This window comes from Microcaecilia unicolor, chromosome 5 (assembly GCF_901765095.1).
Source record: "Microcaecilia unicolor chromosome 5, aMicUni1.1, whole genome shotgun sequence".
NCBI classification, from domain to species: Eukaryota; Metazoa; Chordata; class Amphibia; order Gymnophiona; family Siphonopidae; genus Microcaecilia; species Microcaecilia unicolor.
The window spans coordinates 202,699,051-202,716,069 of record NC_044035.1 but is presented as its reverse complement, the minus strand read 5'-3'; the positions used below and the strand labels follow the sequence as shown (position 1 = coordinate 202,716,069).

Genomic DNA, 17,019 nt, shown 5'->3' with positions numbered 1-17,019 from the left:
ATTCATTAAACAAACAGTATCTTCAACTTTAACAGTTTTAGGAATATCCCCACAACCCTTACCCACAAAATCCTCCACCCCCTCAACCCCCCACTAACCTAGTCATCTCCTCATTCCCCTACCTCCCCAACTCCTCCCCACCGAACCTATTAACAGGAACAGCTCTTCAGGAAGGGCTCTCACAAAGTCTCCCACTTCGCCACAGTACGACTTTGCTCAGAACGAAGTCTCTCCCGCTCACAAATATACCACAGCTTGTTCAGCCAATGCACTTTTGAAGGGACCTCGGGGGACTTCCAATATGTTGCCAGCACCACTCTCGCCGCCAACATGGCCTGCCTGGTCAATAGCCCCTGAGATTTGGTAAGACCTGGTGGTTTTTTAGAAAAAAGAAAATATTCCGGAGACCATTTAACAGGCCTCCGGAACCAGTGTTGTAATCTGTATTGAATAGATTTCCAATATGCCCTAGCTTTTGGGCAAGACCACCAAATGTGACCCATAGTTCCTTTCTGGCCACATCCACACCAACACAAGGGAGATGCATCCAGGAACATGTGGCGCAGCCTCGCAGGTGTCAAGTACCATCTATAAAGCACTTTTAGCACGTTTTCCTGGAAGGGAACAGCTATCGATACCCTCGCCCAGCCATTCTCCCAAACCGATCAATCAGCCTCGTCAAAGGTAGCCCTTAGCTCTTGATGCCAGCGCTCCCTATGAAGTAAGCTAGGACGAAGTTGCTGAGTCAAGTGAGACTAAAGACAAGTAATGAGACCCCTGGTGGTCCGGGAATCTTCGCAAAGATCTTCAAGAAAAGAATCTTCTCGCAATAATATCGAGCGAATCTCTCGAGAAGACAGAAAATGTCGTAACTGTGTATACGCAAACCTGTCTTGGGGCAGAAGCGAAAACTGGTCCCTGAGAGAATCGAATGAAATCAAGCCATCATCATCAAAAAGCTGGCCCCAAAACACCAGTCCCAGGGAGGCCCATCGTGTGAAAGGCCCTGACTGAAGCCCAGGAGAAAAGAGAGGGTTATTGGCTATAGGCGAGAACCGAGAAAGCATCCCCTCAGGCTTAGTGAAAAGTCCATCCCAGTAATGGAAGGTGGACACGATTGAGGGACTCAGATCGCCGCCCAAGCCTATAAACCTATTAGGAAGCCATAGCAAGGAGCGGAAAGAACGGGGCCCCATCTCGGCCTGCTCCATATGTACCCACAACTTTTGAGGGTGGGCCTGAAACCAATCAAAGGCCGATCGCGCCTGAGCAGCCTTGTAATACCACAGAATGTTAGGAACGCCCAAACCTTCCCTCTTCCGAGCCCCATACAGCAACGCCCGAGGCAAGCGTGGACGCTTATTAGACCAGACAAACCGAATCAAGCGATCCTGCAACTTAGATAAATAGCTCCTAGAAATCCGCAACGGTAATACCTGAAAGATGTATAATAGTCTAGGCAAGACATTCATCTTTAGCGTAGCAATCCTGCCTAACAGGATAAGTCAATATTCTCCTACCTATCCAGATCCTTATAAATGGATTTCAACAAAGGAGGGTAATTGGCCAAGAACAAGTCCTCGAGCCCCGGCATAATGGTAACCCCCAAGTATGTGAGTCCTTTTGTAACCCAACGAAAAGAAAAATTAGCTTTTAGAGAGTCCAAAACCGAAGACGCAATTCCAATAGCCAAGGCCTCAGATTTACTCAAATTTAATTTAAACCCCGAAACCTTGGAATAAGCGCACAACTTCTGCATAAGGTTCGGGAGGGAAAGCAAGGGCCTAGTCAAAGAGAGCAAGACATCGTCCGCAAAAAGGGCTAGTTTATACTCCTGGTGCCCCACCACAATTCCTGTTATGTTGGGATCCAAACGGATAGAAACTGCCAGAGGTTCCATAGCCAAGGTGAACAACATCGGGGCCAATGGGCACCCCTGTCCAGTACCGCGATAAAGTGAAAACCCCTGAGAATTGCCGCCATTTATATGGACACACGCGCTCGGGAGATGATAAAGAGCCTCCACCCACCTGTGAAACCCCGGCCCCACCCCAAACCTATCTAAAACCTGGAGCATAAAAGGCCAATGAACGCAGTCAAAGGCCTTCTCTGCATCCAGGCCCAACAGGCAGACAGGGAGTTTATTCTTCTTTGATATATGGATCAGGTGGACCATAGGGTGATGGACTTTGGTCCTGAGGAACTGAGTTTGATTCCCAGCACAGGCAGCTCCTTGTGACTCTGGGCAAGTCACTTAACCCTCTATTGCCTGCCACATTGAGCCTGCCATGAGTGGGAAAGTGCAGGGTACAAATAAAAAATAAAAAAAAGAATACGACAAACATTATCCATGGCTTGTCTGTTAGGAATAAAGCCGGCCTGATCAGGATGTATTAAATAGGGCAAGACCTTTGCTAGTCGGTTGGCTAACACCTTCGCTATGATCTTTACGTCCAAATTTAATATAGAAATTGGGCGGTAGGATGCACATTCCGTCTTGTCTTTACCAGGCTTTGGGAGCACCGTAATCCAAGCTTCCCGCATGGAAGAAGGAAAGTCTTCTCCCGTTAGAACTGCATTAATAAGCTCGGTCAGCAGAGGGGCCAACTCCCCCCAAAAGGCTTTGTAAAATTCGTTAGGCAGGCCATCGAGATCCGGTGATTTCCCTGATGGCAAAGCTTTAATAACCCGCGATGCTTCCTCCACAGTGACCTGACCATCCAGACCTTCCTGCTGAGCCACAGATAGTTACGGAAGAGAATGGGCCGAGAGAAAGTTATTCATCTCCTCCATAGACGGATTAATGTCAGATGAGTACAGCTCTTGGTAGAACTCCTGAAAGCGCTGGCGTATCTTTCCCGAGGAGGTAACATATCCACCCCTGCCATCCCCTACTTTCAAAATAGTGCGATCGATTTTTCGCTGCGCCAACTTGATTGCTAAAGCCCTACTGGGTTTGTTGGCCTGAACGTATTGAGAGCACTGATACTTGGCGTTAACAAATTGCAATTGAGTGGAATAAATGTGATCTAATTTTAAACAAAGACCCTGAATCTCTCTTAAAGTATCTACCGAATGTGATGTCTTGTGCTGGTCTGTAAGAGCTGATAAACGGGACAAGCACCCCGCCACCTCTGCCCACTGTTGCCTAGCCCTAGAGCTAGCCTTCTGCAAAAAAAAACCCCCGAGAGATAGCCTTCAAGGCGTCCCAGACCACTCCCAAGGCTGGGCCCGAATTAATGTTAAACTCTATGTACTCTTTAAAGAGTTGCCTATAGCCCCCAAGTATCTCTTCATCCCTCAATAAGGTGGTATTTAAGGTCCACCTCCTATCCCTATCCTCCTCCCCAAGAGAGGGCAAGCAGGTCCAAACCGGAGCATGGTCCGAAAGAGTACAAGTACCAATGTCCGCCTCCCATCCAGCATGAGTTAATGAAATGTCCAGCAACACATAATCAATTCGCGAATAAGTGTCGTGGGAATGGGAAAAAAACCGAGTAATCCCGAACTCGTAGGTGTACGACCCACCATGCATCAACTACTCCAATGTCTCGCACAAACTGATTAAAGGCTCTCGATAATTGACTATCCACTGCGGATGGTTGGCCCGATCTGTCCAGGTCCGGATGTAAAGTAGCATTAAAGTCCCCCCCCCAACAATCAACTTACCCGAGGGACAAGAAGTGATACAACCCACTATCGTCTTAAAAAATCCTGCTTGTCCCTCATTCGGAGCATATAAAGAAACTAAATTAAGAGCCTGATTGTCAATTGTAAGATGTAAAGACAAAAATCGCCCCTCTGTATCCCTCTGCACCTTGCCCACTTGAACCTGCAGAGATGAATGTAGCAATATCGCAACACCCCTTTTTTTTTTTAGAGCCATCAGAGGCAGAAGCACAAAAAACAGTTGGATAATGAGGAGAGGTCAGACCGTACAGGTCTTTATCTGCCATCATCTATTACGTTAATATGTTCTGTATTTCTGTACTGTATATGCAGTTGATAAATATGTTTTCCGTTGCTTGGTTCTCTACCTGTACAATATTTCTGTTCACATAGCCTGTTAGAGCAATATACCCAGCACAGCAATTGTACATGTGTTCAAATTGCCTGCTGTACAATTTTTTTCATTGCTGATTAGTGTAAATAAACAATATTTTTTAATTAAAAATACCCTATGCCTGTTCTTCATGCATAAAATATATTTTCAGTGCAGTATGAGGGGTAACCATTGTTTACCGTATTATCTGACTTTTTACTTATCCAACAATGGGCTGGTCAGATAATCGACTCTACTGTATAACCTTTCAGAGCATTTTTCAATGGCATGGATATAGTATATATATATGTTTTTTTTTGTTACATTTGTACCCCGCGCTTTCCCACTCATGGCAGGCTCAATGTGGCTTACATATGGTATACAGGTACTTATTTGTACCTGGGGCAATGGAGGGTTAAGTGGCTTGCCCAGAGTCACAAGGAGCTGCCTGTGCCTGAAGTGGGAATCAAACTCAGTTCCTCAGTTCCCCAGGACCAAAGTCCACCACCCTAACCACTAGGCCACTCCTTATTTAAATCTCACATTACCCTGAACATACTCAAATTCAATGTGGCTTACAATAAATAAGACAAGCAAGAATTACAATACCATAAACAAAATATCAAGTAAGAGCAGCAACATAGAACATGAAATTAAGAGAAAAGCAGCAACATTATGCTGCAAGTGTGTGTAAACATCTTTGAATTATAACAGTATCTTCCCTACCTTGCCAGTCTCTCTTTCGAAATCCACATACTCCCGAGTTGGTGCTTGTCGCTGCTCCCCCTGCCAGCTGGCCGGAAAGAACTGGAGAGACAGATTGGTTCCTGTGGCCACAAAAGCCTTTTAGAAAAAAAAATACAAACAGGATCAGGGAGCAAGATATTACATAACTTATACAGGCATTTAGTTCTACATCATTTTATGTCTTAATCTAGGCAGTACAGAAAATAACCATGCCCTCATTTTAAAATGTCTAACCCACTTATACACAAGCAATATAAAAACAAATACAAACTTCATCAATTGCTACCTATCCCACCTTAATCCCCCAGCAAAAATACTAAGCAAATAACAAACAGACTGCACAAAAAAAGTGAGTCTTCCACAATTGTTTAAATTGAATCCTATCTGCACATAGACGTAATTGTCCTAGCAACTTATTCCACAATTGAGGGCCAGCCACTAAAAACGCTGCAGCCTTGTGCTAGTATAATGTACTGTGGACAATGCATCCAAAAGATAGTCGCATTGTAATTTCTGATCATAAAGCTCTCCCAGGTAACAAACATTCAGAGCAAAAGGAGAGTAGGGAAAGTAGCTCTTCTCAAACACTGGAAACGTATAGATGGATAAAAGTCTATTACAAAACATCAAATGCGACTCGACACAGCAGCTGTGTTTCGTCGCCTAAGCACCTGCCTCAGGAGTCTACAAAATATTCAGTAAAATATGGAAGAGTAAATGCCAAAATAACACAAGAAACTATACTCCAAAACAATACATATAAATGAATTAAATACAAAAAAACACATATATAAAAAAAATGTATAAATCATGTAAATAACACAAACATGAAAACAGTACTGAGATCATGTAAACTAACATGAAACCTTTATGTATTTAAAAACATATATAAAATAACTTTGCCTTAAGAAAGTATACAAAAAAGAAGAGCACAAAAGGGCCTTTAAAAACAGGAGGGAACACAGTTTTTTCATTAAAATAATCCTTTAATGGTAAACTTTGATTGAAGAGAGACCCGACATGGGCCGTGTTTCGGTGCTGCCGCACCTGCGTCAGGGGTCACACCAATGACAAAGGAGGGTTCAATAGACTAATTCTTTCCGAAATTTTGTATAATATATTCCTCCCTACGAGACTTGTTTCACCGGTATAAACCGGCTTCCTCAGGGGTTGTGCTTGTGGGCATGAGATTTCAGCCTTTTGTGTGCACTTGTAGATAGTAATGAACTTGTTGTTCAGATTGTCATGTTGCCAGGGGTGTTTGCGGTCCTGGAGCTTTACAAAAACAGCACTTTTCTCCAAATTTCAAATCCACACAACAATCCATACCAGGTTTTTCTTCTTCCCAACAGGTCTCAGTCCAAAATGACCATTTTCAAAACAAACAAAAATACCCTCCTTTATCTCAGGCAATGAATTTGAAGAATTATAGAGGCCAAGCAATGTTTCTTGAGGAGGGCAGAATAATTCTCCAAGCAAGTCCTTTGTTTCTTCCCACTCCTTCAGCCAGAAGCAAAAGTTCAGCACAGAGTTTGGGCTTTACTTTTCTTGGCTCAGTTCAAGTCTATCTTAAAAGTCCTAAGCACTCCTAATGTCTTCAATACTTGTCCTGGATAGAAGTTCCCACTTCCAGGGTTCTCTGCAATTTCAATGCCCTTTTATGCAGCAGTTTCAGTACCTCCTCAAGGTAGGGCATTAAAAACAATTTAAAGCTTCCCTTCTCTGTGTCATACAGTTCTTTCATGCAATAGCAATTCCAGAAACAAATCCTTTCTCAAACAAAAACTCCAGGTCACAACCATATACAGTAGGTACCCGTAGCCCACCACCTACTTGGCAGGATTTTACAATTCTTGTCACCTGGCATCCATCATCTAGGCTGGCTGTTAAATAGCCAAATTAAATTCAAAGTTACAGTTTAAGCTGAAACTCACTGTGCTGTAATCTCCAATGACTCAAGACAGAGCTCCCATTCCTCCACAACTTCCATGTTTTCCTCCAGCAGCTCAAGGGCAGTGCTTCCAGGATGCAGTTCTCTACCTGTCTGGAGTTTTTTTTCCCAAGGTGCACTTAGGGGATTTGCAATTTGGAGAAAAGTGCTGTTTTTGTAAAGCTCCAGGACCGCAAACACCCCTGGCAACATGACAATCTGAACAACAAGTTCATTACTATCTACAAGTGCACACAAAAGGCTGACATCTCATGCCCACAAGCACAACTCCTGAGGACCCCTGAGGAAGCCGGTTTATACCGGTGAAACAAGTCTCGTAGGGAGGAATACATTATACAAAATTTCGGAAAGAATTAGTCTATTGAAGCCTCCTTTGTCATTGGTGTGACCCCTGACGCAGGTGCGGCAACACCGAAACACAGCCCGTGTCGGGTCTCTCTTCAATCAAAGTTTACCATTAAAGGATTATTTTAATGAAAAAACTGTGTTCCCTCCTGTTTTTAAAGGCCCTTTTGTGCTCTTCTTTTTTGTTTAGTCTTTTTGTACTTGGTTCCTTCTCTTTGTTACCCTTAAGAAAGTATAAACATCTGTAAAACTAACATCTAATAGGTGTTGGTAGACATCAGAATCTACTGACCTTATTATGATATAATGCTGATATTAAAAGAAGATATTCTTACCAAATTTTGTATTCGAAATGGGTATCAACATAACACTGTGAAGGGAAAGAAAAGGGAAACTCACCCATACAGAGGAACAAATTTAAAGAAGACAAGAGGAAATAAACATATGTTCGGACGTATTGTCAAACCCTCCTCCACTGTAATAATACTCTGGGTCTAGAGGCTCTCTTGGGTGGAAAGAGGCTGCTGAGAAGCCTATAAAAAAATGCTGTGTGTGCAAACAAATCTCTGCTTATTTCGAGAGATCTTTATGATATAAACACTGACTATATTGCTGATACAGAAAAAAATGTATTTGTGTATGTCAAAACTTTAAATGGGCAATCGCCACCTCATGAGTGAAGAAATGAAAATGCACAAAATGCCTAATGAAACAATGAAAGGAAGGGGAAACTCACCCATCACTAATATATAGAGCAATAACATTAAAGAAAAAAGAGGAAATAAACGTGTTCAGACGTATTGTCGAACCCATCTGTACTGTAATAATGCTCTGGGTCTAGAGGCTCTCTTGGATGGCAAGAGGCTGCCGATAGACCTACAAACTTTGCTTAGTTTGTATGTAAACAAATCCCTATGATATGAAGCACTGATTGTATTGCCAATATGGAAAAAATATAGAAAATATATATGTATGTCAAAACTTAAACCGGACTATCACAGTCATCTCATGAGAAACAAGAGAGAGTGAAAATGCACATATTGCCTAAGGAAACAAGCGGATAACATGGGCTAGATTGTGCAAATGGTCAGACATAATGCCAAATCTACCTAGGATATGATAAATCTCTACGTCTGAAAATTCTTTAGGGTAAGTAGAAAGCGCTGATAAACCTATGGAACATTGTTCAGTGGGAATATAAAAAGTGCTTTTGAGGAAATGAGTATGATATTTTAAACAGAGCAAATTAGATTCTAAAAAAAGAGGGGGGGGGGGGGGTGGACTTACCAAAAACTAGGAAGAAATCTTTGTGGACTGCCAAAGCAGTCTCAGTGAAGTATCAAGATAAGCCTTTATCCATGGTTCCCCTCAAGGAGCAGATCTGGGCCGATCCCAGGTGGAATTGGGCATCGAGGGCTCAATGTCAGCTTCAGCCCATCCTGAAGACTCATGCCCTGTCATACATGCATCAACACCAGTGCCACGCAGGGTGTCACAGTCTCCAGTTCCTCAGGGCCCCAACCCGAGGCTTGACCAATCTGTCAGTAGACCGAGGCAGGCACAGACTTAGATATCCATGGAGGATTACTTCTGTACTCTATGTAACTGATTTTAAAACTGCTTATTGGCTATTTGTATTTGATAGTTGATAATCTAGGAACTGGATTTAACAAGTGATTTAAAATCGGTAGTAGTTTCTCTTGTATTTTTTTTTCCTTTCTCCCCTCTACTTCCATTCTGTGTGAAACTCCTCCCCTCCCCCATCTGCTTTTGTTGTAAGGTAATTGCATAGCACAGGTAGAGCTTTTTCTCTCCACGTGGTTTTTGTCTCTACACAGAACAGAAGCTGGACGGATCTTCTCAGATAAGATAATTTTCTGATTCTCCCCACCTTACACTTGTGGCTCTGGGCATTTCAATGCTGTTCTAGAGATAGGTTAGAGCAAACACATTCCATAGGTCTTAAGCTTAAGCCCACCCACCCTGCCCCACAACCCACCCACCCCAACACTGACACTTCTTATATAGCTTTACCAAATATACTACAGATCATAAATTAACCCCACCCTAATTACAACCCCATCATAGTACACCTGTTCATACCCTTTTCAACAAATCAAGATGACTTATTCTCTGTAATAATTGTGGTGCTTTAGTTTCAAGACCAAGCTTCTGGAGACTTAAAGCTTGTCCTATCTGTCTTCAGCTTGCTAGTTTAAAACAGGAGCTCAGCAAAGTAAAGCAGGAATTGAATGCACTTAAAGCAACTTCTAGGACTGCACAAAATCATACTGCACAGAATCATACCAAATTCTCACCACTGCCTCAAAGGATAATACCACCTAAGAATAGATGGTTCACAGTAGGCGAATAGATGGTTCACAGTAGGCTCAGGCAGGCTTCGTTATGTGACACAGAAGCATCCGCCCTCACAAGTTTTGCCCCTACAGAATTCCTTTGCTCCACTACAGCACTGTGATGCTCCTGAAAATAAAACTGAGGCGGAAGAGAAAGAAAAAGCAAAGAAGGTGGAACAAAAAGATATGAAGGTACCCAAAGAGAAAAGACACCCCCAAATCACTAAAACCAAAACACATACTTGGAAATGTAGACTTATTTTGTTTTATTTTTGTTACATTTGTACCCCGCACTTTCCCACTCATGGCAGGCTCAATGCGGCTTACATGGAGCAATGGAGGGTTAAGTGACTTGCCCAGAGTCACAAGGAGCTGCCTGTGCCGGGAATCGAACTCACTTCCTCAGTTCCCCAGGACCAAAGTCCACCACCCTAACCACTAGGCCACTAGATGGAAAGTGATGACCACAAATGCTCACAGTCTAACCAATAAAGTTCAGGACCTTCATGCCCTAATCTTAGAGGCAGACTTGGACATAGTTGCAATCACAGAGACATGGCTCAATGGTTCCCATGAATGGGATGTAAACATACCAGGCTATAATCTTTTTAGGAAGGATAGAGAGGGGCGTAAAGGTGGAGGAGTAGCTCTGTATGTGAGAAATGATATCATAGCGACTGAAATGACAGGGAACTGGGGAAAGGAAGAAGCGATATGGATCACCTTAAAAAGAAAGGATAAAACCTCTGTCCATGTGGGTGTTGTCTACAGACCTCCGACACATTTGGAGGACCTAGATAAAGATCTGATCACTGATATTCAAAGGTTGGGGAAGAAAAGAGAGGTGCTGTTGTTGGGAGATTTCAATCTGCAGGATGTAGATTGGACGGTTCCGTCTGCGAAATCGGAAAGAAGCAGAGAGATCGTGGATGCTTTTCAAAGTGCTTTGCTCAGACAAATGGTGTCAGAACCCACGAGGGAGGGAGCGACGCTAGATCTGGTACTCACAAATGGGGATAATGTATCAAATGTCCGAGTGGGTGCCCACCTGGGCAGCAGTGACCATCAAACGGTTTGGTTTGATATGACAGCTGAAGAGGAGGGTGGCCACTCAAAACTCAAAGTCCTGGATTTCAAACATGCTGACTTTAGTAAAATGGGGGAATACCTGAGGAAGGAGCTGATGGGATGGGAGGAAATACAAGAAGTGGAAGGACAGTGGTCCAGACTGAAAGAAGCTATAAATAGGGCCACGAACCTTTATGTAAGGAAAGTAAATAAAAGCAAGAGAAAAAGGAAACCGATATGGTTCTCCAAGCAAGTGGCTGAGAAAATAACGGCTAAAGAGTTGGCGTTCCAGAAATACAAAAAAAACTCATGAAAAGGGACACGAGGAGGAATACCGGATGAAACTGAAAGAAGCCAAGAGAGAGATATGACTGGCGAAAGCGCAAATGGAAGAACAAATGGCTAGAAATGTGAGGAGGGGTGGCAAAATTTTCTTCAGGTATATTAGTGAAAGGAAAATGACTAAAAAGGGAATTGTGAGACTAAAAGATACTGCGAACCGCTATGTGGATAATGATGAAGAAAAAGCAAATTTGCTAAATAGATACTTCTGTTCTGTTTTCACAGAAGAAAATCCTGGAGAAGGACCGCGATGGACTGCAAAAAGTACAAATGAGATTGAAGTGGATAGAGCACCGTTCACAGAAGAGAGTGTGTATGAACAACTTGAAAAGCTAAAGGTGGACAAAGCCATGGGACCGGATGGGATCCACCCTAGGATATTGAGGGAGCTCAGAGAGGTTCTGGCGGGTCCTCTTAAAGATTTGTTTAATAAATCCTTGGAGACGGGAGAGGTTCCGAGGGATTGGAGATCGGTGGATGTGGTCCCACTTCACAAAAGTGGTGATAGGGAAGAAGCTGCAAACTACAGGCCGGTAAGCCTCACTTCAGTTATTGGAAAAGTAATGGAAGCGATGCTGAAGGAAAGGATAGTGAATTTCCTGGAAGCCAATAAGTTGCAAGATCCAAGACAGCATGGATTTACCAAAGGGAAATCGTGCCAAACGAACCTCATTGAGTTCTTTGATTGGGTGACAGGAGAATTGAATCAGGGACGAGCTATGGACGTAATCTACTTAGATTTCAGCAAAGCTTTTGACACGGTTCCCCACAGGAGGCTCTTAAATAAACTGGAGGGGCTGAAGATAGGACCCGAAGTGGTGAACTGGATTAGGAACTGGTTGACGGACAGACGCCAGAGGGTGGTGGTGAATGGAATTCGCTCGGAGGAGCGAAAGGTAAGTAGTAGAGTGCCTCAAGGATTGGTGCTGGGGCCGATTCTGTTCAATATATTTGTGAGTGACATTGCCGAAGGGTTAGAAGGTAAAGTTTGCCTATCTGCGGATGATACTAAGATCTGTAACAGAGTGGACACCCTGGAGGGAGTGGAAAACATGAAAAAGGACATACGGAACCTAGAAGAATGGTCTAAGGTTTGGCAATTAAAATTCAATGTGAAGAAATGCAAAGTGATGCACTTAGGAAGTAGAAATCCACGGGAGACGTATGTGTTAGGCGGGGAGAGTCTGATAGGTACGGGCGGAGAGAGGGATCTTGGGGTGATAGTATCTGAGGATTTGAAGGCGACGAAACAGTGTGACAAGGCGGTGGCAGTAGCTAGAAGGTTGTTAGGCTGTATAAAGAGAGGTGTGACCAGCAGAAGAAAGGGGGTGTTGATGCCCCTGTATAAGTCGTTGGTGAGGCCCCACCTGGAGTATTGTGTTCAGTTTTGGAGGCCGTATCTTGTTAAGGATGTAAAAAGAATTGAAGAGGTGCAAAGAAAAGCTACGAGAATGGTATGGGATTTGCGTTACAAGACGTATGAGGAGAGACTTGCTGAACTAAACATGTATACTCTGGAGGAAAGGAGAAACAGGGGTGATATGATACAGACGTTCAAATATTTGAAAGGTATTAATCCGCAAACGAATCTTTTCCGGAGATGGGAAGGTGGTAGAACGAGAGGACATGAAATGAGATTGAAGAGGGGCAGACTCAAGAAAAATGTCAGGAAGTATTTTTTCACGGAGAGAGTAGTGGATGCTTGGAATGCCCTCCCGCGGGAGGTGGTGGAAATGAAAACGGTAACGGAATTCAAACATGCGTGGGATAAGCATAAAGGAATCCTGTGCCGAAGGAATGGATCCTCAGGAGCTTAGTCAAGATCAGGAGGCGGGGCTGGTGGTTGGGAGGCGGGGATAGGGCTGGGCAGACTTATACGGTCTGTGCCAGAGCCGGTGATGGGAAGCGGGACTGGTGGTTGGGAGGTGAGGATAGTGCTGGACAGACTTGAACGGTCTGTGCCAGAGCCGGGGTTGGGAGGCAGGGCTGAGGAGGTGAGGATAGTGCTGGGCAGACTTATACGGTCTGTGCCTGTGCCAGAGCCAGTGGTTGGGAGGTGGGGCTGGTGGTTGGGAGGCGGGGATAGTGCGGGGCAGACTTATATGGTCTGTGCCCTGAAGAGCATAGGTACAAATCAAAGTACGGTATATACAAAAAGCAGCAAATAGGAGTTATCTTGTTGGGCAGACTGGATGGACCGTGCAGGTCTTTTTCTGCCGTCATCTACTATGTTACTATGTTACTATGTTCAAAATGCTCCTGGTGTCAAAAGAAGCACCAGAGGCTCTTTCATAAGAGAGTCCGTTGCTATTCTTTCAGACCCCTCCCTTCCACTTGAAAGGAGACAAAGGTCACCCCCTGAGGAGCTCTCTTCTCCGATTTTATTAGGAAGATGGCCAAGTCCATCCCATTTGATTTGGAAAAAGGATGAGCCCACAGCCAAGCTGTTTGACATCCTCAAGCTTAATGCATCCCCATCCCCTCCCCACTCCACAGGAAGCTGTGAGTGTCTAGGACAGAATCCTAAGGAATGTTCAGATAAAGCAGTGTCAAGACTCTGTATATCTGATACATAAGGCGGCCAACTATTTTAAAGAGCCTAGGGGGCTCCTGTATTTATGAAGTGTCAGATTCCTGATCATACAATGGTGGTCAAATCCAATCTCAAAAGAACCAAGAGCTTCAAGACTCACTCCTTGGTAACCCTGAGAAGGGAGGCACAGACTGAAATCTTTTGGACGACAATTTTTTTTTTCAGAATGCTATGCTTGCCTCCCCCATACATTCTCATCAGCTCTTAATGAGCTTTTTTTTTTTTTTAATTTTTATTTTTGTTACATTTGTACCCCGCGCTTTCCCACTCATGGCAGGCTCAATGCGGCTTATGGGGCAATTGAGGGTTAAGTGACTTGCCCAGAGTCACAAGGAGCTGCCTGTGCCTGAAGTGCACAATGTGGCAGAACTCATAGACCCAGAGAAGGCTGCAGAGCTCCAACAGCTACTAGCCAAGCAGTGGGAGTGTAGAAAGCACATGGTCCGGGCAATCTACGATTCTTTCGATATGGCATCCATCCTGGGTGCTGAGTAGCGCAGACTCACTAAGCTATGCGTTTCAAACCTGGAAACTGCGGTTCAAGAGAAGCTAGCAGATCTTTTGTGCAGGGGAAACCACTATCCCGCTCAGGAGGTACTCTGACAGAGGACAATAGAGGGCCTACACTATCAAATATTTCCTCCTCCCTCTCAATCTATATTATATTAATACTAAAATGCTTCTAGCCTTCTAGATACATAAAAAGAAAAGGGGAAAAAAAAAAAGCCAAGAATTATCATCCTTCAACTTCACAGAATTTCTTAAACTGATAACAGCAGACAACTGCAAATTTTCACTGTATAAAAGGGGAGAGGCCTATATTATATCATACCTTTAATAGTAGGAAAAATGAAAAGCAACTGAGCAGCAGGATCCTTTTGCTTCAATCTCTCCAGAATGCTCTAAACGCCTGCTCCCATCCACAGCAGCAGAGGGATCAGAAGTCCCAGCCAGCTTCCCAGTCTAAAGCAGGGGATGATGAGCTTTTGACTGGCTCAAGGAAAACATAGCCACAATAAAAGTAGCTGTTCCAGATCACCTAGACTGAATTCCCCCCTCCCCCCAAACAGAAGTGGCCCTTTGTAACCTCCGTGGTTTCTCAAAATAGTCCAGACAGGATATCCAGTACAATTGGAAACAATTCCACCAAATTGCCCACCAAGAGCACTGAAGTCAGGCTCTGAGCACCAAGAATTGTTTCAAAGGAACTTTTCTCCTTTTTATAGGCCAAAAGGGTCAAACCTGTTCCACCAGGGGGAAACAAAGGGAAGGAATTTGTTACATATACTTCCTAGTCATAAAGAAACAGGGAGATTCTGACCCATCCTTGACCTAAAGGCCATGAAAAAAAATGACAAAGCAAAAGTTCAATATGATTTTCCTGGGCACCATATTTTCTTTGATTTAGGAACAAGATTGGCTATGATCTATAGATTTAAAGGATGCCTATATTCATGTACAAACACATCCCAGTCACAGGAAGTATCTGGGATTTTGAATAGGGAAACACACATCAGCTCCCAGAGTCTGTTCAGGCTCAGTTGGGAGGAGGCATTTTTAATTGCAAAATAGATATTTTTAATTGACCTATTTCTCTAATACTGAGGCAGAAAAGCCTAAGAACTTTTGTCTGATGAGTGTTTCCGATGGAAAAAGCCAGCTCTGCTCGTCTGTTCAGAGCTGTCCCTACACTCCTCCCCAGGAACTCCGTTCACTGGGTAAATCTCTCTTATCTACAACCTTCTCCTCTACCGCTACCTCCAGACTCTGTTCCTGTTATCTTGCTGCACCATATGCCTGGAATAGACTTCCTGAGCTGGTACGTCAAGCTCCATCTCTGGCCATCTTAAAATCTAAGCTAAAAGCCCACCTTCTTGATGTTTTTAACTTCTAACCCATACTCACTTGTTCAGTACCCCTGTTTTATCATGCCACCTTAGTAATTCCCTTATCTCTTATTTGTCCTGTTTGGCTGCCCTAATTAGAATGTAAGCTCTGTCGAGCCGGACTATCTCTACGTCCAGTGTACAGCGTTGCATACGTCTAATAGCGCTATAGAAATAAGTAGTAGTAGTAGTAGCAGCAGTATTAGTAGTAAATTCTAGGAATCTGCACAGAACATATTGGGCTACCTTTGCAGGCAGGATAACCTGCAAAGAACCATTTGTTTATCCTCAAAATGTGGAGAGAAGAAAAATAGGTATGTCTTACCTGATTATTTTCTTTCCTCTAGTCGCAGCAGATGAATCCAGAAACTTGTGGGTTGTGTCCATCTACCAGCAGGTGGAGATAGAGCGCTCTCTGTCTTATAGGATAGAATGCTCCTTGGTGATTCAGTATTTCTCATAACAAAGCAAAAGGAAACAGAATTAGAACATTTCTCCATCCCCACAGGGATAATCCAAGAACTGAAAACCCGTAAACAGATCTCAACAGTCCATCTAAAAGTGAAAAATGTAGCAACATGGTCCAACCGAGAGAAACCGCAACCAAAAACAGGGTGGGCCTCTGGATTCATCTGCTGCGACTAAAGGAAAGAAAATGATCAGGTAACACATAATTTTTCATTCCTTAGCATCTGCAGCAGAAGAATCGAGAGACTTGTGGGATGTAGCAAAGCAGTCCTGAAGTTGGGTGGGAACCAAAAACTCCCGAGGACAACACAATTCACACAAAGATGCATCCAACTGAGCAAAGTTATCCAAATGACAGTGTCTGAAGAAGATAAGCAAAGAAGACCAGGTCACTGCCTCCACCACGTTCGCATGGAAAACCAACCCAGAAAGCTGCTACAGCTCAGGCAGAAGGCGTCCGGACCCAACCGGAAGAAAATTACCAACAAGCAGACCCGCGAACGCCATATCCTTCTTGACCCAGCAAGTTAGGTTGGGTGTAAAAGCCAAGTTACCATTGGCAATCCTGAGTCAGGAAGGGCTAAAACTCTGACCAATGGCACTCATCAGTCACTTCCAAAAGAGTAGAAGCACACGGCTGAAGTCTAGCCAGTAGGAAGAATCAAAGGTAAACAGCAACGAAAGACCGAAATCATCTGAGGTGGAAAGATGGGAGGGGGGCGGAGCAAGATGGCAACACGCTAAGTTCCCCTTGAGAGTCTTCTCCATGCTAGCTGCGCTGTTTTTGGATTTTCTTCTTTTTCATCTAAATAACTATAGCTCACACTAAACGAAAGGGCTCAGTGAAGGTCAATGCCCCGATGACCAGAATGTCATCACCCTCGCAGCAGAGCATTGAGAGATTCAACACGCGGCAACCCACCTTGCATGGCGTTGGAGAGGATCCTGCTGTAGTCTCGGCTCAAGGAGAAGCCATGACCTTGGGACATGACACTTTCACCTCCGACTTTCAATCCACTGCCGCATCCAGCCGGGCCCGACCTACGAGGAAGTGCTTCCATCCGTGAAGCAGATAATGGAGGCCTTCAACATCAGGGTCTCGCGGTTGAGGACCCGGCAGAAGTTCGGAGAACGTCGGTTCTTCCGATAGCACCTGAAACAACAAAAGGCCAAAGTATCAGCCTGTCTGTCTGACATTGCTGCCTGGATGTCTCAGCGCC

General features: G+C 44.0%; 1 protein-coding gene across 3 annotated transcripts in view; it reads right to left on the bottom strand.

Annotated features, from left to right (window-relative positions):
- The window catches only part of CBFB (core-binding factor subunit beta), a 289,629-nt gene that overhangs the window by 253,154 nt on the left and 19,456 nt on the right, over window positions 1-17,019 (bottom strand). For all 3 annotated transcript variants that reach the window (XM_030203710.1, XM_030203712.1, XM_030203711.1), the window contains exon 3: window positions 4,769-4,885. In XM_030203710.1, the coding sequence (XP_030059570.1) occupies window positions 4,769-4,885 (117 nt within the window). The remainder of the gene's footprint in view (window positions 1-4,768; window positions 4,886-17,019) is intronic.